Source organism: Hetaerina americana, unplaced genomic scaffold, assembly GCF_022747635.1.
Source record: "Hetaerina americana unplaced genomic scaffold, ioHetAmer1.1.p SCAF_1, whole genome shotgun sequence".
In the NCBI taxonomy this organism is placed as follows: Eukaryota; Metazoa; Arthropoda; class Insecta; order Odonata; family Calopterygidae; genus Hetaerina; species Hetaerina americana.
Window position 1 is genome coordinate 6,108,205 of NW_027286069.1, and position 25,994 is coordinate 6,134,198.

The 25,994-nt window shown below is 41.4% G+C and overlaps 1 protein-coding gene across 1 annotated transcript in view; it reads right to left on the minus strand.

Moving 5' to 3' along the window:
- LOC139693590 (homeobox protein engrailed-1-like) overlaps nt 1-24,598 on the minus strand; it is a 328,750-nt gene extending 304,152 nt beyond the window's left edge. The window contains exons 1-2 of the mRNA XM_071591811.1: nt 24,425-24,598; nt 23,683-24,379 (exon numbers count right to left, since the gene is read on the minus strand). Of these exons, the coding sequence (XP_071447912.1) occupies nt 23,683-24,379; nt 24,425-24,598 (871 nt within the window). The remainder of the gene's footprint in view (nt 1-23,682; nt 24,380-24,424) is intronic.
- Nucleotides 24,599-25,994: the final 1,396 nt, after the last annotated feature.

Consider the following 25,994-nt stretch of genomic DNA (forward strand, 5'->3'; position numbering starts at 1 on the left):
TTACAACATACCTGTAAGTAGCTCCACCAACTTATCTGTTAAATGCTACACGAATGTGCATATTTTTTTAGGAAAATCCTCTTTCATAGACACGTTGCCATTGAGTCTTAAGTAAACGGAAATAATACTTATTAGGCGGCAGGAGTTTAAAGGAATACAGGTATCATACATATTTATGGATACCTATGACAGCTAATAGCCTCGGTACCTCCGTGGCTGGAATCATGTGAAGTTACGTGCCCTTCACTGCGTAATACCTTAGGAGAAGGAATTCAGTTGGAATCGGGTAATAATTCACTGGAAAATGAGCGATCAATTCAATCTGGAAAACTGATTGCGGCAGGAAAAACGCTAAACAATAAATAGAGAGGAAAGGCATTTCTGTGAACTTACGACGCTCGAGATGATTGTTGATTTCATCTCGCGCGCCGTGGGGCCATGAATAGATCGGTGCTGAGGCTTGTGTCGAACCCGATACCACCGACGCCCGCCGCCGCCTATCTGCGGGCGTCTTCCCCGTTCCCTGGCGAATGACACGCACACAAAGTGACTCTTTGGGAGTGTATCTCGACGGCGAATCGACGGTTATTCCACCGACGATATCTTCATTCTCAGCCGGCGAAACTGTGAACTTTCTAGAATTGAAATGCACGCACAGAGCGACCTCGATCTTTGAGCGAACTCACGGAGAATAATCACAGTTCCCCGCCCGGAAAAAAAGAATAGCAAGCAGCCTACTCCATTCAAGAGTGAAATTATCACTTTGGGTGAGGAGGTAAATGCAATAACAGAGTTTAATCATCTCGGCAATTTGCAATATTATGATGTCCGATAAATGGAACGGCGAATATCGGTGGGAACGTTCAATTATTGAGGATGTGTGGTGCGCACAGCCCTGGGTCACATATAGGAATAAACGCTGCAGGAACTTCTCTAGTAATACGTATCTCAAGCCATCAATTTTGCTCGGGCTCAAGTTTTAGCGACCTTAAGTTATGACCTCATGAATGTCTTTGCTTCCTAGAATCCTTTGTCAACATTACTAAAGGTTTAAAATTCTATGACCTGCCTACAGGCTGAATGAAAAACAAAAATAATGAAATCGGTGGACGTAAGTTCCAATTATGGTCAGTATGAAAAATAATACCTTCCAAATTTTAACCAATTTTAAAAAGACTTCTTAAAGTGCCAAACACAGCAATGGAATGTGATTTCATGAAGTTGAATCCCGTGCTTTGAATTATCCTTCACTTGAATTCTATTAGCAATACAGATACTAGGAGGAGGGAAAAATTTAAGGGCTAACTCTATTTCACGCCGCTGTGAGACCCTTGCCTGTCTACACATTTATTTGTACTTGTTGCGCGAGGAGAGAGGTTTGTTTACTTGTTTCATTGAGGGCAAAAATGGACAGTCCTGGAACAGTTTCTCAATTACGAATAGTCATTTCATATCTAAAGTCCGATTTACTATGTGAACATAGTGTGATATTTTTACAACAATTTCAATTTATTTATTTATATATACCCCGCAAGCCACCGCCAGGGTGTGTTGCAGGGGGTGAATACACACCAGAATAATTTTATCCGAACATGACCCTATCGCGGACGAACGTTAATACGTATTGAAATGAAATAAAATTATTGACTTTGTGATTCCACACACTTTATTTAAAAACATGAACCAGGTTTCGACGCTGAACGTCACCATCGCCAGAATAAAGAGTGTGGAATTACAAAGTCAATAATTTCATTTCATTATGCTATGCAATTTTCCATAAAGTTACGCCGGAGACAACACATTTTAGTTGTTACGTATTGCAATTTTAATAGGTAAAGGGAAGCAGTGAATAGGTCTCCTTGTGGTGCCAAATGGCTTACAGCTCATTTATGGGCAAATCATACTGCGCAGAGTAATGGGCAAAACCTTAATATTTTACAATTTAAGGAAGCAATATATTTATTTTTTAATTTTTTCTAAAAGTAATAGTTATCTTGTTAGAGGGAAATATGACAACTTTTTACGTACATCCCTAGTGTAAATGTCATTGGCAAACGAAAAAAGGCAACATTTAAACAAAGTTCATCGTGGGTTATTCCCAGAACCTAAGTATTGGCATATCTTCTCTTCCTCGTTCATGAACTTAATCAATTTAACCAAATGCGACAAAATTAAAAAGGTTGTTTGAGCCCAAAAGCGAAGCAGTAGACTAGAAGTACTACCAACATTATCTGGAGTATATATTCAAGGGTTTAGAATGTCATTTGTAGGTGAATAGACGATTTTATGTCTAACTATTTCGATTGCGGCACTATCTGGACAGGCATTGCCTTAAAGATCACCATCCTAATAAGAATTAAAGTTGACATGCTTGAGAGATTTTATGACTGCTAATGAGAGCATGACGAATTTCCAAAGAAACTGCGGGAGATGCCGCAGCAGTAACTTTTAACGGAGTCATCCGCTAGTGTGCATTTCAATGCAACAAAGGCGAATGATTTTTACACTCTGAAATTGTTGCATGGAGAGCATGACAATTCGGAAACATTTTTATGAAAGATCGGTATATTTTGGTCATTCAAATATGGTCAATTTGAGGTACACTTACAAGGCAAAGACTAAAGTTGTGGTTTTGATGAAAAATGTAACTTCCATTTCAGTTTTTTTAGCCGATGTTGACTCAAAATTTGAGAAATTAGGGTTCACTTGTGATTTAGTGGTCCCGTTTCAATGTTTGGAAGCATAGGTTACAAAACTTTCGACAACGGTGAGAACATTTTTCAAGACATCTGCAGTGGTCAATGCAGAGGTTTTTTTTATAAGTGTGGGCGGAGATCACCTCTCACTAAGCTCTAAACGCGATTGAAATTCACACATGAGGGAAGGGAGACCAGCTTCTTTCCCTGAGCCTCAAGAAGATCTGGTACTCAACAAATCACACGGGTCATATGAAGTTAAGGGTACTCAGAAGCGTCACTCAGAATTGAACTCGGGGCCTCCGGTAAAGGAAGTTCTCGTCATAACAATAAAAAAACTACAAATTCGAGAGAACGGACGTTGCAACGCTCGTGCGGATAATTTGTCGTGGAGGAATTTTGTTTCATTTTTTAATGTGAATTGACCCTTGTTTTGAATTGAGTCTTCCCCCAGCATGTACACAATTTGCACGTTATTTAATAGATTCTCACTATATATTTTTCCATTTTCTCTTCCTCTCTCATATCTTCCCTTATCCCTCACCCTTCCCACCTGGTGCTTGCACTCCCCGCCACACTCCTTTTTTGGTGGATCGCTGGGTATTTATGTCAATACCGAATGTATCCGATACAATTTTCAAGTAAATACTTAAATAGAGTCTGGTATCCAATAAAATAAAATTTAGAGGCATTTCTAGTATTTTGTACTCACTGTGTTAATGTTGAAAATCTGAATTCAAACGCATCATTTTATTTGAGTGTATGAAGTTTTCATTTATGTTGTTATTATTAACAGAACAAATGGGTCCAAACGGGACAAACATGCAGTATCCTGACGGATAATTTATTTAGATCGGATAGCAAGTAGAAAGAGATGGGCCAGGTGTTTGGCTGCATATTATAAGTGAATCTGGTGTTTTGAGCTGAGCAAAATAATGCCGTAATGATCTCTCGTTTGCACTTGTACTTCATATTCATTCCCGTCGTTCGTATTTGCGTTTGGTCTCCTTTGGACGAATATTTTCGTTTGAGTTGACCTGACTACTACAACCTTGCCAGCCAGATTATATGGCCGGTCTGAAAATAGCTATCGAATGCAACGCATTAATTTATTATGATAATGTGGGATCCCACTGAATATAGCTTAAGCTAACAGAAACGTTTGACGTATTTCTGAATCGAAATTTTGTTGGGCACAACAAAAGAGGAAACCTTTATCGAACACTTGGATCGTTTAACAGGATATGTGTTTAGCTATCTATACCCTATATATACTACTTATTCGCTTTCGTGGTGTGTCCATTCACATAATTTATTATATATTCATCCAAATTTAACTTCCATTGGCTCTATTCTTGTAGCCAGAATAAAAAATCGGCCAACAAAGCGGCCTCCGAAAAAGAGGAAAGCAGCGGTCAGTGGTGGTGGCATGGCGTGCGGCGGCGTCCGGGGGGGGGCGGGTGCGGGAGGGTGGAGTGGGGGGGGCGGGGAGGGAAACCCAATGATTTTCCTCGGTTAACTCAAATGAAAGGCCTTTACGTCTTCACTATCGTCCGTCCCTCCCCCTCCACGCGCCTCCATTCCTTCCCCCACCCCCTCCCAGCATGCAACCCTTCTCCATCAAACGGCCCATGCCACGAAATCCGTGGACTCAGCGCAGTCGAGCCGTCGCCCCCTTCCCCCCCCCCTTCCTCTCAATCCCAGCGTCTTTAGTCATGAGCGGTATCACGTGAATTCCCGTGAATTGCTATCTTCAACTTGTCTAATTAAACCGTGCGCAGTGCATTGCCCTCACGCAGCAGGAAACAGTTGAACAGGATCGAATACACACATGAGCCTCTTTGACGTGAATCTTCGTTAGTTCATTCAGTCTTTAATTTTTGCAAACGAATGACACTAATGTCTTCTCTCAGGCATTCCAATTAAGCGCAGCCGAGACTGGGGCATTTGCCGTCAATGTTTCGTCACCATTTCATTCACGGATTCGCAAAGTACTCATCAGAAATATATCACACCACCGAAATTGGGAGTAAGGCGCGAATGATTCCAGTGATCAACGATTGTGTATGATAAACTCGAGAAAACTTCGCTGCGTCTGAAATTGCGCAAGGATGAACGATAGAGGGGCACACAGGAACGAACTTCGACGCTATGGCCAGAGACGCCCGCGGAGATACAAATAGGAAGGAAAGTTGATGCAGCACAGGAAAAGGGAGAAACCTGCAGCAGTTTCGAATCGTCCAAAAGGCCTTACTACTTTTTTATATTTTGAGAATTTTTCTTCGCCGATTGCGCCATCACTAAGATAATTGAAATGTGCGTTTTACCATGCACAAAATTTTAATTGCATAGATTTAGAAACTTCAGATTAATGAGACCTTAATTAAACCATTCATAAATTTTATTCACCATCGACGAATTCATAGAGAATGAAAAGGAATGGGGAATCTTGCCTAATTTGATTCCATTTAAGAAATCACTCCCAAATTTGCCATTTTATTTTACGCGGTAAAATGCTCTTCTACTTGAAAGACACCTTAAATATGTCAAGAACACTAATACCAATCTTAATATGGGGCGTAGTTTTGTACCGTTAAGAAACATGGTTGTTGAAGCAGGAGGATAAGCAAATATGAGAGACATTCGAGAGGGGAAATGGAAAGATGGAAATGGAAGAATTGAAAACATGAATTTGACCCAAAAGAAAACAGAAGGTGAAGCTCTGGGCATGGCAGGGGAAGAGAGACAAGGTTGTTGGGAGAAACTCAGAGAAAACAGAGCAAGTGGATGCAGGAGATACTGAGAGGCATTGGGATGCTGGAGACGAAGAGGAGAGAAAGCTAGGAAATAGATTTAGATCGAGAAGAATAGGCATTCGGAATGGGACTAAGGAAGGTAAAATATAAGGAGAGCAAAATAATGAGTTATTTTAATGTATAGCACGGGGTTTAAGGATGCACTGCATCATGTTCTCTAGGGCTCACAAGCACCGCAGGGGGTACCCATAGGGTCCATCAAAAATCTACCCTAAGCAATTAAGACTACTGCTTATGAACTAAATATCCCTTCTCCCGCCATTTTCCTTTTTGACATCAGATCTTTCCTGTTTCTCTGACGCGTGTGCATACTGCATTTTACAACTGACCAATGCTGAGCTAATAACCAGTGGGTCCGGGTTCGTTTCCGGTTGACGCCCATGTGCAACCTCAGCTCCAAGCGAGGCGTGTGATTTATTCGGGTACCAAATGTTTCCGGGAAACCAAAACCGTCACAGGGAAAGGAACTGCCCCCCCCCCCACATAAACACCCTTTTGTGTGAACTTCACACGTCGTCGGGTTTAGCACTGGGTGGTGACCTCTGCTAATACCTACCAAACCGACCTCCGGGTCGATTACTGCGGTTGGGTGGCTCACGAAATAATGTCGGCAAGAAAGTCTTACCAGTGTAATTATCATGGTATCAACGAAAACACTGCACTGAATCCGTGTGGACCATGGTATATCAGTGAGGCATGGAATTTGAGCGAATTAAGCTTTTTTACACAGTTTAACCTAGAAACCCGACATAACCATCTGATAACGTCTTTTGAGCAGTCATTCAGTATTCATTTTGCCATCAATATAACCCCCAAGTGAGTTGTTTCTGATAAGGGGGTAATACAACAAAAGAGTAACCAATCCCCGTGCTTTTAACGATGGTGACACAGATTGGGGAAAACTTAAAAAAACATATCGAAATGGCGAAGAACGATTTCACTCACCAGGTCATATCTGGGACGGAAAACGACAAAAATCGTGATCTCAAAGTTGTTCCAATCGTATACACGTACGTATCTGTGCCCTGATTTCCGAAAGACGACGCCGCCCGCGCGAGCGGACGAGGAGTACGGGGTTGCTCTGGGTCGGGGGGAGGGGGAAGGGGCAGCAGTCCGTCGATTCACTTAATGCTCCCCATTGTAATGCGGCGTGCGCTGCGGTGCCATCATCATCAGTCATCGGCGAATGGAAATAAGGAGACGTCACGCGACGGAGCCAACCAGCCAGCCATCCGACCCCCATCGCCTGTTTTTTTTATTCCACGTCGATGGAGACCGCATGCGACATAAATGAGAGATTGACAAGAGGTATACATATATTCCTGTCGCGCTCACGCGTGTTATTAGTGCAAACGCACGGGGTCGAACTCCGGGGGTCCGGGGATCGATGCGCCCGGGCAAGGCGATGCACCGGATTTCGGGGCAGAAGGAGGGGGGGTTGTGGGGGAGAGTGAGGGGGTGGGAGGAGCCGACGAATCCGCGCCGCTCGCGAGGTCGCACTCGGCGAACGACCCGAGTGGCTCGACTCGAGAGGGAGTCCCCGGCGATGATTCCACCGCCCGTGTTCCCGCGCATGTCGGAATTGAAGCGCGGAAGTGATAACAAGGGATTCACCGGTTTCACCGCTTGCACACCGCTTTATTTCCTTGCGGAGACCGGCTCCGTAACTTGCGGAGGCGAATTTTCCGGCAATACTCTGCTCGCCTCGTGCGAATAGTTAATGAAGAGTCAAGTGAGCAAATTTCCGGTGTGCACCAAACGATTATCTGGACACCTTAGGGAGAGTTTCAAGCGGAAACCTCGCTGCCTACCGAAATATATTGGAAAAATGTTTTACAATATTTTGCGGTAACCTTCTAAAAACAACCGATTGGTGATTTATTTTACTACCCAATTTTTCCACAAGTATTATGCCTGCTCCGTCAGAATAATGACTCCAATCACGCGAATCCGCTACGAATGAGTTTAACAACAGGGAAAGTACATGGTTTGCGTAAAGAGTATCGGGGAAAGTTTCGTATAAATAGATTTATTTCAGATATTACTACAATGCCTCAAAATTCTTCTAAGTAAATCCCTTGAGAGAGCCAACACACTTTTGCCAGCGGCTTTGCCACGACTCGAAGGCTCTCTGGTAGACGGATTCTGGAAGGCCCTCAAGGGTACGCGTGCAAGCTTCTTTGACGGCACTTTGTGGTAAATCAATGGTGGTGTCCTTCGAGGGAGGGAGGACTTCACTTTTGGGAATAACAAGTTAATCTGCTGGCGCCAAGTCGGGACTGTAAGGAGGTTGGGGAATCGTCGCGAAGGGACGTTGCAGAAGGTCTTTGCAATTTGTCACTCGACTCTGCTCTTGGTCGTCAGTCGAGATCTTCGGGACGAGTTTAACGCAGATCTTTCGCATCGACAAACTTCCAGTGATAATGGTGTGCACTATCATCTTTTCATTGGCAATACGATCTGCGATAATTCGCGCACTTCGCCGACAATCTTAATTTAGCACTTAACTCACACGTTATGAAGAAATTGTTACCGATACTTTTTATTCAACTTTTGTTTAGTTCAAATAATCAATTTGAATCCTGTGTTTGTCATTATTTTATTCTAAGGCCCGATCAGGACACGTTAAAGTGCATGTGGAAGGTGGGTTTTGCACGGTACCTTACGACCGTGACCTTTCGAGTGAACTTTCCCGTCTTGAACTCTTTCTTATTCTCTTTCATTTGCTTCTTCAGTTCAGTGATTGCATTGACCGCAAGGAAGCTGGTTCTAGGAAAGATTCGCGGGCCAGCAAAATTATCGCACGCGTTCTCAAAACTGTTTTGAATTTGATTTGATGGTCTCCTTATTTAATAAGTTTTATGCCCCGCTTTAAAAATTGCCCTTGAATATTTTCGTCGACCTCCGGTATCCACATTGATTTGGTTTTTATTCAAATTCATGAAGGTTTGACCCACATCTACATTTAAAACGCATCTACTCTTCCTTTCTCATCCCTACGTAAACAAACATATTCTTTCTACCAAAGCTACAAAACCGTTAATGAAATTTAGGTCTCTTCGGCCCGGTTTTATCATTTGTCGTGAAATCCAATCGTAAGGTATTGAGAATTCAAAGTTGACGAGGAGGTTACCGAAAAATCCGATTTTATAAATAAATAAGATCGCCCATTAGTGAATGTGAACCCTGCAGCCGTGGTAACATCGTCTTTCTGTTATTGAGATGTTTAACGGACGGTTTAGAACTTGGCTAGCGGTCATAAAACGGAGTTTTGGCCTTAACCGGTAAGTTAAAGTTAACCATTAGTTTAACGAGGCGTCGTAAAACCTGACCTTAGTGATACTTTGCTACTCGCTCAACAAACTTCATTTAACTTTACAGTAGAGTGGGTAATGGAAAAAATTCTTTCGTGCTTCTGTGTTGCTAATCGTGTTTCATAATTGGTAATCGAAGTATTAATTATTCGTCGAAGCCGTTAATTAAATTCATCCAAAGCAGATTATTATCATAAATTGCGATGCTGTATCTACTTGATACAAACTTTTCAGTTAACAACTGGTTATTTCGATATTTTCGTTTATACAAATATGGAAGAAAGAAATATACAGAAAATATCACGATTCGAATAATATTACCACATTAATGTTAAACGTATAGATGGCACTATAGTGCCAAATGAAATGCAAATAAGTTAGCTCGAATTAATGGTAAAGTACTGTATCGAGCTTCTGAGCGGCGCATTCTATCGATGTGTAATTTTATGAACGAATCAGCCGATAACATTGTTCTTTTATTTTCCTGATTTCCTCGGGTACCTTTTTGTTATCATTCTGGAGAAAACCCAGGGCGAACACAAAAATAAGAAATTTGAGGACTCGATGCATTGTCCTGATTTGTGTTTTAAAGAGGCAATAATAGGTACTTATTTACGACTACTCTAGTTTTTTTTCCCTGAACAGTTTAAGTCCAAGGATTGCGTTGATGTTAATGTACATCTCTAACCAGAGCTCCGTTGGTGATCCTCGAATCTCATAACGGCTATTTTACAGATTTTTCGAGTAAAAAGTAATACAAGGCTGTAGCAAAGGAGCATTCTAGCTAGATGAGGGTAAAGGACTAGTATTCCCTTGCCTTTCCAGAGAAAAGTACGCAAATTTAAAGGCCTGCTTGCGCTCATTAGTAAATTTCTCAACGACTTGAGGGTTAGGATGAATATGACAATGACATTTGTACGATAGGACAAAACATGTACATATGTACTTGAAGCTCATTTTGTTAAGGATTCGTGAAATGTAAAGCCACTAAAACATCTGACTTGGTCCGCTCTTTGCTTGCTTATCCACGTATTTTATGTTATAATCCTGTCTCTATTTTAAACATAAATGTAAAGTAATAATTAAACAAATATAATGTAAAGAATGTAAATATTAACAATAAAACAAATTATTTCTATCATATAATTCGAGGTACGAGTATAATGATTTAAAATCTATCTTCCTCCATGATTCGCACACACTAGTAATGCCATGATCAAATTTATGAGTTGATAACACCATCGCTTCATATTTTTAATTACCTCGGCAATTCCATTACCAAATTTTATCCTTTCATCGAGAAGTGCACGTGTCGCGCTAACCTCACTATGTACAATGCATTATCGTGTTATGTTTTTGTGCGCCATTAAGCATTATTTTGCCAAGAACGCAAAACTTAGATAACGCCAGGTCAATTCACAAGTTTGAAAATTGCTCTTAAAAGGTTTATTCTACGTCAAAGTTGCGCATAAATGTATTTTCAATATTCACGTTATTTAAACTGTTAAAAAAAGTTGAGGGTGATGACCCTGTGAGTCACCACTGTTCGTCACTGAGCGTGGAGGAGCGATCTCGACCCGGTGCACACCCGCGCACCGCCTCGCCAATGGCCGCCCACCTTGGCGGTCCACTGCGTCACCGGCGCGTCCCCCGGCGGCACCGTCAAGGGGTCTGCGGACCCCGTGGAAGGATAGACGGTGGGAAGTATGGTTTTGCGAGGGCTGTTAGGGTCCTCTCTACCCCCCTCCCCTCTGAAAGAGGAGAGAGGGTCTGAGGTGGATGGTGCGAGCTGAGTCGAGGGCACAGGCCGGCCGGCCTCCATCAAACGGGACGGCGGCAGCGGGAGAGTCGGCCGGCCCTGGATGGAAGGGACAGACCGCATCCGGTTGCACCTACACGATTCTATTTCTTTTCTATTTTTATGCGATAACCCGTGATTGCGAGATACAAAGCTCTGCTGTTGACCAGATCGTCCAGAGTTCAAACCCAGGGGTGAGGCACACGGGAACCATTAGTATCACCTAAGCTGTGAGACTTTTGGGGTACCAGATCTTTCTGGAGAAACGTAGTCGCAAGAGGGAAAGGAAATTACACGTATTATTACCCTAATTAATGCCTAAATGTCGCACATCATAAGATCCAGTTCGAAGTAAGCCTCTCAAACCTGAATCGTGATAATGTAGAATTATATTGGCCCAGTTTTTGGTGTTGGAATATATTTTTTGCCATTCATTAATTGAGTTTTATAAGGATACCCTTTTCTCGGGTTTTAGATATTTACCCCGGCGCTGAACGTGTTCGGTGCCAAACAAGACGAGAAAATCAGATATCATAAAATCTTCCGTCGACTCGAGAACTGGAAAAATTAATAAACTGGAGGATAAAATGATTCTAAAAGCACCATACGTGACGATCGTGAGCAAACTTCCGTCATGTCCTCTTACACCACAAAAAGAATGAAATCGGGAGATGAACTGGCAGGTTCAGCTTGCCTGTGGTCCTTGGATTCGTCTCTCGGAATGATATTGACCAAACCATTTAGTACCTGGACCCTAGAGGGTACCGGGTATGTTTCCGGTTTTGATTCTACTCGGATTCTACTCTACTTTGGATGCAACATCCGCTCAGAGGGAGCATGAGGGTTGCGGTGGCATGGAAACTCCAGCGGGAGAATGTAGCTCAAGAGGATTAAGGGAGAAATGGCAAAGGAAAGAGTCAGCTGTAAGGGGGGGGGAGAGAGCAGAGGCTAAAACGGGGAGAGCAGGGGTCTTTTCCTAAGTCTCCTCTTTTGTCTTATGCTTCCCCAAGATCCCATAACGTCACCCTAACGCAGGTATAATGGCCGGAAATGCAATTTATGTGATGATGCAACCGCCCATTTTATGAATTGAAGGCAGTTATGGCGAACTCAGAATATATTACGCACAAATACACAATTATCAGGTGAAAGCCATCAATTTAAAGTTACATCTGTATGTATACGGGTTTATATGAAGTAGGTTTATATTGAATTAATTCATTCTTCTGCGGACGAAAATACCGCCTTCTGGCAACAAAACACCCCCTGCCCGAGAGGTTCACAACATTTTAATTTTTATTTTGCCGCCAATCTATTGATATTAACTATAATATTGTATGATATATCATAGTTTGTTCGTACGGAGACAATTAAATATTTAGAAAATGATTATATACATATTATATATATATATATATATATATATATATATATATATAATATATATAATATATATACACAGACATATATATTTGTGTGTGTATATATATATATATATATATATATATATTTTTTTTTTTTTTTAAGGTAATCTACCGGTTAAGGTAGGTTTTTCGATGGACACAACTACCAAACAAATATTTTGTGACTACTAACAAAACACAACCCTAAATTCTACTCTACCCCAGGTCCCTCTTCATCTCTGAGTACTTTTTTCCGCCCTTCATCCCGTCCAACATCCCTATCCTGTTCCTTCCCTTTCCTCTTTTGCCGACCATTCTACCCTCTATCACAGTCTTCAACATCCCACTGCCGGTCAACACCCCCTTCATCCACTTTTCCTGCCTCCATAGGATTGCTCCCAACAAACCCCTCTCTTCGCCCACCATACCAAGTACTTCCTCATTTGTTTTCTTCTCTGTCCATTTCACCTTCTCCATTCTTCTCCACACCCACATTTCAAAAGCCTCCAGTCTACGTCTATCCTCCTGCTTCAATGACCACGTTTCCGCGCCGTACATAGCTACGCTCCATATCAAAGTTTTTACGAGTCTTTTCTTAACATCCTTACTCAACGTCCCCGTCATCAACTCCCTCCTCCTCATGAAAGCCTCTTTGCCTAGCGCAATTCTTCTCCTTACGTCCCTACTACTTTGACCGTGTTGGTCCAAAACACTACCGAGATACGTAAACTGTTCTACCTGCTCTAGTTTTTGCCCTCCTATTTTAATGTTAAGCTTGCCCTTTTTCTTTCTAGAAAATCGCATAACCTTTGTTTTATTAATGTTGATTCTCATCCCATACCTGTCGCACTGAATTTCCAATTCACTCAGCAATGCTTGCAGCCCCTTGGCTGACTGACAAACTAAAGCTTGGTCATCAGCAAACCTAACTGATTTTACGAATTCCCCGCCCACTTTCATTCCTACCTCTAGTTCTTCCCATGCCTCTTTGATCATTTCCTCTGCATACAGGTTGAACAGCAACGGTGATAATGGGTAACCCTGCCTTACACCCCTTCCTAACACTGCCCATCCTGACTCCCCGTTTCCCACCCGCACCTGAGCAGTCTGAGACATGTACAGGTTGCGGATTAGCCTCCTTTCCCTCCAATCTATTCCTATTTTCTGCAATATACTCATTATTTTTTCCCAATTCACTCTATCAAACGCTTTTTCGAAATCTACGAAGCAGGCAAATACATCCTGGTTGTATTCTATATTCCTCTCGATTAATAATCTCATTACTGCAATGGCATCACGCGTACCTCTCCCCTTCCTAAACCCAAACTGGTCATCCCCTAAGTAATCATTGGCCCTATTCTCTATCCTTTTGTTTATGATCCTGAGAACAACTTTAGCTGCGTGGGATATCAAACTAATTGTCCTATAGTCCTCACATGACGTGGCCTTTACCTTTTTCGGAATCGGAACTAAAACTGCTCTCACAAAGTCTTCCGGCCAGATTCCCTCCTCATAAATGCTACGGATCAGCCCATATAGCCTCTTCCTCCCATATTTTCCTAAGCATTTTAAAAGTTCCACGGGAATGTTATCTACCCCCACGGCCTTATTTAGTTTCATCTCCCTTAATGCCCTTTCTATCTCATTGTCTAGTATGCCTGGACCTAAGCTGTCTTCCTCTACGTCATTTTCTTTTTCAATGTCTAACTGTGTTGGTCTGAGTTCTTTACTATACAGTTCTTCTATATACTCCTTCCATCTCTCTTGGATCTTTCCTGCGTCAACTATTACCTTACCCGCCTTATCTCTAACTATTAGCATAGCTCTTCCTTTCTTACTTCCCGATAACGATTTAACTTTGCTGTACAGCGCACCGATTTCACCCTTCCTCTGGAGACTTTCCATATCCTCGCACTGCGTCTTCCACCATGCGTCTTTTGCCTTATTTGTTGCCCGCCTCAATTTATTGTTCAATTCTTTGTACTTCATTTTGCCTAATTCTGTATTTATATTCTTCCATTATATATATATATATATATATATATATATATATATATAATGGAAGATAAAATATATATAATATATATACACAGACATATATTTGTGTGTATATATATATATATATATATATATATATATATATATAAATTTAGATATTTTAGTACCCTACAAGCCACCGATAGGGTGTGTGGCAGGGGGTGAATTCACACCGGACCAATTTTTACCCGAATATTTGTACCGCTACCGTGGTCGGACCATGTTATTCGGATCCCTTACCGTTCGTGGAAAAAATGACATCTTAAATCCATCTGTTCTACAATTGATCTCTCTAATTTTATTGACATAACCTCTCCTACCGTAGTACGATGGTAATAATACATTTTCAACAGCACTGCTAAAGAAACATCCTTCCAATTAAAGCTAGAGATTAAATCTGTAATTTTAACTTCGCTCAATGAGTGATTCCCAGCCTAGTTCCTTTAATATTTTGGGTACGCTTCTAAGTACCGATCCATATATGTATAAATATGTATATATATATATACACACGCAAGACTACATACATATATGTATACATATATATATAGTATATATATATATATATATATATATATATATATAATGGGCTGACACAACATAACACAAATAGAAAAGAATAGACACATATAAAAGAACACTTACACGGTAAATTGTTCGAGCTTTCGGCCCTCTCAGGGGCCTTCTTCAAGAGAGACTCCCTTGAAAGAGAGTCTCCCAAGAGAGTCTCTCTTGAAGAAGGCCCCTGAGAGGGCCGAAAGCTCGAACAATTTACCGTGTAAGTGTTCTTTTATATGTGTCTATTCTTTTATATTTGTGTTATGTTGTGTCAGCCCATTATTGTGCCGCTCGTATGAGTTTTTCCGGACAATCGTTATATATATATATATATATATATATATATATATATATATATATAATGGGCTGACACAACATAACACAAATAGAAAAGAATAGACACATATAAAAGAACACTTACACGGTAAATTGTTCGAGCTTTCGGCCCTCTCAGGGGCCTTCTTCAAGAGAGTCTCTCTTGAAGAAGGCCCCTGAGAGGGCCGAAAGCTCGAACAATTTACCGTGTAAGTGTTCTTTTATATGTGTCTTTTCTTTTCTATTTGTGTTATGTTGTGTCAGCCCATTATTGTGCCGCTCGTATGAGTTTTTCCGGACAATCGTTATATATATATATATATATATATATATATATTCAAGTAGCAAACGATCCCTAATATTAATTAGGGTCCATTGTTGGAGTGCGGTACCTGTATACTAACCAAGGCGGCCGCTTTGGCTCAAAGGGAATATGCCGACCCAACTCGGTTGCTATTAATATATCCGACTGCGTGGCTTCCAGACGAAGCGGTTGTTACCCCAGGTTTGAAAAAGAATTCGGGGGGGGGGGGACGGATTACCAAACAATTACCTATTCCTCGTAAATGGTAATTCACAAAGGTTTTAACAATTAAAATGTAATGAAATAAATACTGAAAATTCGTTATTTCGCCAAGTATTTGCGAACGTTAGTATACTCCTCCATGCCCTTATGTCTCACGCCCACTTTGTTGGCATTAGGCACCCAGCCTTTATTTTTATTTGCTGTAAGCCTGCTTCATAGAGCCACTAAGACCGGTCTTTCATTTAGAGAAATATTTAAATTGGGCACCCGAGACTTATTACTAGCTACTATCTAAAACTTCTGACTAAATACTTGGTGAAATAATCTTTCAAAAGTCTTAACAACGAAACCCAGTCCCATTTCTCTTGAGGTGTCATCTCTCCGTTTCACGTTTTCATATTTTCCCTCGTCGATATGTTTTTCATTGAGTCTTCCTGAGAGAATTGACAGTTTCAGGTGTAACGGGGTGGAAATCCTTTATTATGAAAGAAGACACTTTGCTTTTCCAAATAGAATTTACTCAACCCTATGTGGATAAGCAAAGTGTCTTTCATTTCTTCATTCATGCATCTAGATAAGTCAACTTATCATAGTGTAAAATCATACCTCGTTTTCCTTATGTCTAGATCGATGAATCAACCAAATTTACTGCTCAAAAGTATGCTATATAAACAATACTAGTATCCCCGATTTGAATCCATTCACACACACACAAACTGTACGTAGTTATTTCCTGATAACATCGCCTGCTTTGTTAAGCACAAAAAAACATTCTACTTTCCAAGAACTGCACTTACGGTAGCGAAACGATGAAAACAACCAATTAAGAAACATATCTACGCACAATGAATTGGTCTTGTTTCGAGATCAAACGCCATCCCATGATATCGCGGAACGCGGAAAATTGTAATACAGAACATTTCACCCAATTGTTTCTCTTTAATTTATCCATAAGAGGTGATTGTCAAATGTTTGCTTCCTTGAGTAAAGGGTAACGGGCGACAAAAAATTGAACAGGTGAGAATACTGGCTTTCACTTTTTTTATCACATACAATCCGATTTCGCGTAATTTTATTACGAAATAATAGCGGGCTGTTTATATTACCTATCTATTAATAACTAATAACGACTGATTAGTATTTCCAAGCTAATGTTAGGGCTAAATAAACAGGTACACCTACAAACTACTCTTAAAAGGAAATAACATTGCCGTTTTAGAGCTTGAAACTTGTCCAATTCCAGGGTATACTAGTGTCATTTTCCTTTAATGGACGTCAGAGCTGATTTGTGTTTGCCTATGATCACGATAAATCACATTTGGCTTGTCACCGGAGTTCCTCGAGGTCGACACCAACCGGGTTGCGCACCAACACCACCAAAACGGGAATAGAACCACCCGCTACTCTTGACTTAGTGGACGAGTGCGGAGCCATTCCTCGCACTGGGTAAATCTCAAATTCAAATGAAAAGCTGCTAGGCCTCCACCTACTTTCTTCGAATTAACGAAGGAATGAACGAGTAAATTGAGACATGGCGTTCCTTGCTTGAAATTCTGCTTACGTACCTATCCCTACCGACACCATGAATCATCATGACAAAATTTTTCAATCCTGGAACCTTTAAGCAAACTTCATTTTAAAACAGAAGTTAATGAATCAAATGCTGTGGCAGAATAAGGAACTTCATTTTCTTGCATAAGGTTGCATTAAAAAGGATCATGTTTTAATTTTGATCAACGTGAAAATAAATTTTTACATGGCAGGACTCCGATCTAAATTACATTTCTCGTGAATAAATTACAATTAAATAGATAAGAATTGAAATAGAACCATTTCCTTAATATTATTCGATGCAAATCAATTTCATGAAATCCAATCGTATGCCAAAATTTAAAAAAAAACCCATTCCTAGATTATTTGTCATGATCTCCATGCTGGGGAATTTCCTCGTACTTACGCGTGAGACTTTATTCTATAGTTGGACGGAATTATTGAAACAGAAAACAACGCAGCGACAAACTACCATTTTATGGACGGGTAGAGTTGACAAGTGCAAAAAAGAAGTGCTGAGCATTGAAATTTTTCGTCCTCACATTTGAAATTTCCAGGGTTGGAACAGTATTTGAGTTTGAGGGTCACATTTTCCAAAATTCGTTCATCATACTATGCTAGAACATTTGTAGTCGTTTCTATCGGAAACCCTGTAGATATTATTTTATCGTGCTTATTGAAAAAAAAACAAATCTTTACCTTGAAACGATGATACTCCTGGATTTAATCTCTCACGCAGCGAATGAAAGCGGAGTGATTTCGCTTTAAGGAATTAACCACTTAGTTATTCGCTCCCTTTAGCACGGGTCATGTCGCAAAGGGAACTTTTATTTAGGGGATGACTCTTTTTCTTCTGGGAATGACCACGGAAAACTTCCGAAATAAAGTCAAGAATTGGCAAAAAATACCTCCGGCTGTTTGAATTTCTGAAAGAAACCAAAGGCGGTCCTGGGTTAAATATGAAAATTGCGTGTTCTTCGCACATTGATCAAATGAAATGTTTCCTTGTTAAAGAAATCTGCGAGAACGATAAATAGAGACGATACGTAAAAACAAGCAAATGCGGAAAAAGGTCCAAGTGCTTTTATTCAGGGGAACGGAGCGTGATTTTTTTCAAGTACGTCCTCTATATTAAAAATGCTGAGAGGATAACATGACAACAGATATACTATTTTATTTATGATTCCTTTTCCCAAAGACGCATTACAGCGCCCAAATCATCGTAGTTCGAGCGGAAACAACACTCATGACCGAACGTTGGTACCTTGCATGTTCTCTTGTAAGATTTGTTGAATTATTTTAGTATTTATTTACGAATAAAAAAATAAGTGTAGATAAATATTTTGCTTGATGTAGAAATTGGATGGAATTTAGAAAGCAAATAGAACCTCACGAGACGTTTAAACTACACCGTAAATAAGTTGCATTTAAATTTAAAAGCTCATTTTCCCTAATTACTGTCGTACAAACAATTTACTGGGAAAATAATAATTAAGGATAACATTGACAAAATAATTTAAAGAAAGTAGAACGACAACTGAGTTTTGCAATAACCCGAGAATATTGAAATTTATATAATTTCTGAAGGATGTCAATTTATGAAAATGATTACCTAATCAGAATGATGTTTTAGCATTCAGAATTAGCTTTATTGTGAAATTCATTTGAAAATTTGGTAATTCCTTTTTTAGACGATGGTTATACAGTGTAGAATTATAATTTATGAGAATTTGAAAAGTTCAGAAATTCAAATCCACTCTATAACAATCTTCAATTTTTTATTTTGTATTCTTTTATAATAAAATTAATTAAAATTTAGAGAAAAATATTTCTATTTTTTGAATTTTTCCATTTTTTTTAACTTTGCCACAGTGTCCCATTCTGTTACTCCGTAATGGTGAACGCAAAGGGATGAAAGTAGTTTTAAATTGGTATGCTGTTTCCGTTTCTAATTTTTCAGAGAGCTATTAGAGTTAATCATTTCAATAGAATATATTTATGTATATTTTTTTATTTCTCATGAGTTTCCCGCAATTAAAAGAAAATTGTGCTCAATAACCATCCGGAACAAATTGCAGTTGGAAGGGAGGGTCGGTGAAATTTGGACGTCGAGGAAAGGTTAATTGCTTTCCGTTTATAAACCTAACAGGATCTTTTTTTTTCCTCATCGACTTTCTAAATATTAGGTATTTGGATGATTAAAATGAGTACGTCTCGAAACACAATGATGAATAGTGCGCTCAACCAAGCATCTGACGCAATCAGTACTTAGGAAGTATTTCATGTTTTGCAGGAGCTTCAGGGGAAGTTGTCGAATCTTGGAGAGTGTGGCCCACCTCGTGGTTTGGTGAAAGGACCCGATCGTAAACTCAGAACACAATCACTTCACTTTATAACTGTTGAGATTTAAGTTTGCTTATTTGAGTATCAATAAATAAGAAAATAAAACTATCTATATCAAGTATCTTCCATAAAAACGTGAAATATGTTTCAAAAATAAGGTATATTAAAATAAGTGTATTAATATTAAAAAATGTATAATAATCGTCAAAACTTATTTAATCGCAAAATAATGAAAACAGAAACACTAATTATATATGATGTAATATCATTTTTTGCTCAAATGCTTTTAAATGCATGTCCTAACATTTTGTCACCCACATGGTTGCTTGTAGATGGGACGATATATAAAAGAAATTAATTTGATAGCTTAATATTTGATTGCATTCATGTTATATATTTGAATATGTCTAGTATTTCTGTGCCCCTAAATATTACATACACGATAAGTAAAGATGTAAATAACGCAAATAACTACGAAATGAGCGTGGAATCAATCATAGACATTCTTTCTTAACCCTGGGGATCTCGAAGTTAAATTGTTGAAATTTGATAAACACGTACTTTTATAAATATAAGTACTCTAAAAATTAGCTTATTAAGCAATAATCACAAGTAGAAAACCATTGTATTTTTATAGCCAAATCGAAAAACACAGGAAAATTTTGAATTTCATATATTGAACAGAACCAACCTATATTTCCAATTCCACTCATTTTGAGTGGAGAACTCAACCTGAAACCTTAAACCTAGGCGGGGTACATTTCAATGAAACTTTACGAGGACTTATGTAACGATAAACTTTGATATCTAAGAATACCTTGGTAATGGCTCCTCAAAAATCCAAAAATTCTTTGCGCAGATGTAAAAATGTATTCTCTCAAGTATTACGCATCAAATATAACAATTTGAAGCTAATGCAATTACAAATTAAAGCAAAGTATACATTTCAATTTTCAAAAACCAAACTATTGATATCGAGCAAGAAGAATACACAAAAAACCTGTTATCGTAATGGTCATATTTGCAAGGAAAAATATTTTCTGACTTTCTTGAAATAGTTGCTTCTTACTTGCGAAATGTTTCAAAAATAAAATGGAATTAGTCATACTTAGATTCAAAGACGCCTACCTGAGGAAGGTGAAAAAATTGTGACGTTGATAAAGCATTGTGAGCTACCATGGTTACGAGTCGCAGCGCGCAAAAATCAATTTGATTGTGTCAGAATTATTAGATCAATGTGAATGTGTCAGATTTTTACTGTGATACTAGAAGACAGATAACGCCATTTGAAAGGAAATAATCGTACTCCAATTTCGGCCAGTCATTTTTTAAACGGAGTAAATGAGCAAAACAGGTGAAGCTGTATACAGAAAATATTCGAGGTATTCAACCTAATATCTTGTCGAATTAGTATTTTAATTCGGTGGGCCCCTTTATTTTACAAATAGATATGTCAAAACGAAATCTGACAGGCTTTGATCTTGAGCCAAAAATGGGTCTCGATTCACGTAATATGCTGGTGATAAATATACAAGACTTTAGAGGAACATGCAGTGAAAACACGGAAGGTAAATCATAGATTAATCGTGCCAACGTAATGATAGGCAATTGCCGATCTTCTAGTAATAAAATCAGGCATCGCAGCATTGAAATCGTTAACATTCATACGCATTATGTGGTTAGGTTTGACGCTTATCTTGAACTACATAGTATATGGATGACAAAAGCGTTGTTGGCTTCGCCGGTGGTTCAAAACATTGATGAGTGAGGTTCGATGCTGAAGATATGAGGTCCGAAGGACTAAAATTGAACAGAATGGTCGCATTGATATTTGATTATTTTCCGTTCCGAGATGAAATCGAAATATAGCGAGATGACCTCGCAGAAAACAGAATTTTTACGTTTTCCATCGTTTACTTTTAGTACGGAGCCGACGATATCGCCAATGGATAATTTATTTTTAATTCAACAGTTAAAATCACGCATAAATCGGAAAAAAAGTTATTGCGATGTACAAGTAAAGCAATCCTGACAATGGACTAATTATTGGGAAATTGTTGGATAGCAATGAGCCTACGCTGACATTAGGCTGCCGTGAAATTATTAAGTGTGCCCGAGGGTTTTTCCCAATAAATTCTAGCAAGATTCTACCTAGATTCTATTTCATTCACTGCAGAAATTTTAATATTCTTACGCTCAAGGAGTTCCGCGTTCTCCCACGATATGATTAAAAATGATATTAGGAGAAACACTATGTGCAATGGGCTGGGCGAAAAATCGTCCCCTGCTGTAAGTGTGGTACACTCTTGTTTAAGGATCCGCTTCATTGGCGTGCGTGAGAAAGCCGTTTTTGACTTGATGACATTTATTTGGTCCAATGAATTCTAGTAATAGATCAATTGAAAACCTGGAATTCGATTAAAGACCTTGGGCAAACAACGTTCTGTCACCGAGAAGGCATAGGAAAGTCTTCCCGGGGACTGTTCCGATATTTGAATGCCGTCACATTTCATACTCGAATGAACATCCAGCATAAATATATTCAAAAAAATAGAAATTGCTCCAATAAAACAGTGTTGAAGAATTGAAATTTGAGCTAAGAATGTAAGCTCTTCAATATCATTTAGTGTATATTACATTGAATGGGCGGATGCAATCGAATGTAATATTAGTTAAGGACTCTTTAAAGTAACTCTCAACCACGATTCGATCAAATGTTTCCATAACTGCGTAATTCTTAAAAAGCAGCAAAAATAGGACTGTATGCAATCTCGCTCGGGGCACGCATCCCCTCGGCTGCACTAAGCACGAATCGTCTCCTCATTTGTCCTTTTCTTCGTTAGTGGCATTAATTTCCGAACCGTTGTTCTCCGTTTCCATGGATACTTTCTAGTACTTTCCAGAGTCTCGGAGGGCACGATAGCGAGCACACCGATATAATGCCCTTAACTTGCGCAACGTATTAGTTAAGTGGAATGCTTTGGCCGATTGCTAGACGTGTTCCAAGAGCTCAGTGCAATCAATCAAGGGGAATTTAACCCAAGAGGTAGAAGAATCGTTTTTTTAAATGAAGAAACAGCCGGGATAACAAGAGCTCATTTTGAAACCCACGCGTAGTTCTCTTTATACGAATAGGATTGACGCACGATTGACACCGCTTCGTGATTTTACTTCAAATAATAAATCATACTGGAGAAAGGTTAGTTAAAATTAAATATTTAGACTGTTAAAAATTTCATTGAACTTACTCAGCGGTCATAATACTTTCTATTTTAAATAAGGTATTCTAAATTAATAAGAAATGCTGAGTTCAAGCGACGTAGGATATGTAACACCAGTAGGGTTTTCTTAAACTAGCCAGGTCCGATATTCGTGTAAGGCGTTATTTTACCTTAGTTATTAGTATATATTTTGAAGGCATTATGTTCACAATAGAAAATTGGGAAAGAATTCTCTTTTACTAATGCGTTTCTCAGGACGCTGAGCTACATCACTTCCTCTTTGGCCAAATTCACTTCGGAGCATATTTAAATGTATTTTACCCGTTTGCAACGGTATGGAAATTTCACAGGGTCTGCCTCGACGTGGATTTTATTTATTTATTTATTCAGTATAAGTCCGAAAACAGCGCATTCTGGCCTTTACATCGAACTATTAACAACGATAACAATTATAACATTTACAAACACCCAAGCCCCAGGTGGAGAAAAACTCACCCAGGCGGGAATCGAACCCGCGACCCTTGGAATGGCAGACGAGGACGTTACCCCGCCGCCACCGGGGTCGGCGATGACCTATGCGTTGATCCCTCGGGGAAATAATGATTGATCTCCGCTATTTTCTCTTGATTCGGATGGTTATATTTTTAAGTATCTATTAAAAATCGTCCAAGTTTTTCCGTTGCATTTCTATTAACTTTGTGTAAAACAAACTACAGATTACCAGTTCTCTCGGTATTTTATTTCATGACTATGTAAGAGAAAAATATTGGCGAGAAACAAGAAACGTTATGAGATCAGTTGTCTGGGGACACAAATAAAAATAGCGAATTCGCTCACTGCATTACAGAGTGATTATTATTACGCGGAGTAAATGCATGGAATATTTATGAAATAGAATTGTGATGTAAACAGCTCTCTATTTTAAATAATGATGGAGAGCTGACTCACTGTAAACGGGGAATAGGACTAACTAAACACGACCTCTAATAATAATTTGATGCTATTTATTAGGTGCAAACTGCATAGATGTAGGTAGTTATGCTCATTTTAGAACCATATGCTAAAAATAGAAGAATACTCTATTTGGGCGGGCGGTGGACTCACCGGAGGATGGCCTGTCCGAATAGCGTGTGCAGTACACCCATGCAGGCCAGAGCAGCGGTTGCGAGGATCCGTTGGTGGATGAGGAGGACGTGGAGGAGGACGTGGAGGATGCGGAGGACGTGGACGAGGAGGAGGCGGCGGAAGACGCGGAAGAGGCCGGCGGCGGCGCCTTCGCCGCCGCGGGGGACGGGGCGGGGAGGGGCCCCGGGGGCGACACGGAGGCCGAGAGGTCCAGCGGGGACTTGCCCTCGGGGTCCTTGGGCCTACCCTCGCAATCCGCCCCGGGCCCCCCACGCTTCCCGAACTCCGGCCTCAGGATGTTGTCTATACTGAACTTGAGAGCCCGATGGGGGGGCGGCGGGGAGGCCGGCAGGGGCGGCGGCTGCGGGGGCGGCGTGGGGGAGGCACTTTCGGTGGCGGCGGGGGAGAGCGGCGTCGTTGCCGGCGGCGGGGGGGACTCGCTCCCCACGCTCAGCTCTTCCTCTTCGTCCTCCTCGCACATGACTAGACCCGCACCCAGCCGCTCCCGGAGGCCGCTCTCCGACTCGCACCCGTCCGACTCGCTCCTGCGGCGCTCCAGAGTCGGCGGTGGGCCGTGGGCCGATGGCGGTGGCGTGGGCAGGGGGGGGCTCGGCGTCTGCGGCAGCTTTCCCACAGGGGGACTGTCCAGGCCGTCCCTCTGGTGGTGCTGCTGCTGCTGGTGGTGGTGGCTTTGGTGGTGGTGATGGTGCTGGGGACGGGCGTCTGGTGGGGGCTCCTGCGGGGGTGGGGTTGGCGGTCGGTGCGGGAACGGGTGATGGGCCGTGGGACGGGTGACCCCCGCAGCCCTGTGGCCTCCGTAGAAGGGCTGCTGCAGCGCCGGGCTCCCCCGAGGCAGGAAGGGTCCGGGCGGGTGGAGGCCCGCACCGGCACTCATTGAGTGGAGTAGGTGGTGTTGGTGCGGGTGGTGCAGGAGCAGGGGGTGCTGGGCGGGGTGGTGCAGGAGGAGTGGCGCGGCTCCCGTGGGGTGAAGGGCGGACGGGTGCTGGAGGTGAGCGGGGAGGGCACTTGAGGCCGCCGACGCCGGCCCCGCGTTGGGCGCCGTGGTCGTCATCATGGCGGCGATGGACCGGTCTCTTTCCCGTAATCAGTCGCACCCTGGACTCGTACTCTATAAGTCTCTTGGAATACACCCTCGACTGGAAATACCCGATCAAGCAGTCCTTTCCATTATTCTCTTTCCAATTTTGCTTTCGATTCTAGCGCTACTCATAATGGGGGAATGCAGGAACGGCGAAACCACCCTTCCACGTTAGTTATGGATTCTTTGCGAAATGGGAGGCAGTGTTGCATGCACCTCCGACCTGAAAGGGCCCCGCACTCAAGTGTCAGCATTTATAATACCCCGATATCTCTTTTCTTAATTTTCTGTATAATTTATTTTTGTACTTGAAAATTGAGAATTTTGTCACATCGACGGTGACTTTTAGACGAATTCAGAGTCTGAACTGTGAGTACAATAAAATATTCTTCGTGACATAACTCTTCATTACTTTTCAATATAACTTGTTTCACATTTCTTATTCAAATTGTCCTTTTATCAAATAGGTGACAAATAGATTTAAAAGCAACACTATCGAAACGAAATATTGCGATTATGGAAGCGCGAAACTCTTCACGCTGCCATAATTGCAGACCACCGAGAGGGTTTGTTGACTAGGAGTCTATAAGATAACATGAAACTAGGGGAATGCATAAGCCAAATGTACTACCTAATGGACACGTATTTCAAACCGTTCTTCGTCGTTTCACTCGAAAACACTGACATGAGAGATTCTCTCCGATGAAGTTCAGCCCCTAATGGCCGAGCGCGCGGCGTGGCGCGGGGAGCAGGGCGGCGAGGAGGCGGCCGACGCGGCGCCCCCGGCCGAGCCCACCTCCGCTCCGACCTCCCGTCTCCCGCCTCCGAGAGAGCGGCCGAGCCAAGAAGGGCTTCGCGGCCGACGGCTCGTTCCCCGCCGGTGTGCGCGCACTCACCGGTCGGGGTTAAGCGAGGAGGGGTGCCCGCCGGGCTCCGATCCCCGTCCCCTCGCTATGACCGAGACAGCCGCGGCGGTCGGGGAGCGTGCGCTTTCCGTCGAGGGGATACTGTACGTCAACACTCGATCGTTGACGTCTCCGCTGACGACTCCGTGGACACTCAGCTGTCGAGATGAGGGAAACCCGGAGCCAGCGGCTTCAGACCGGCGTGGGACAACCTCGAATCCTCCGGGGGGTGCCGCGTCGTCCGAAGAGAGTGCATGCGGTGGAGCCGCACTCGCTTGGGTGTCGGG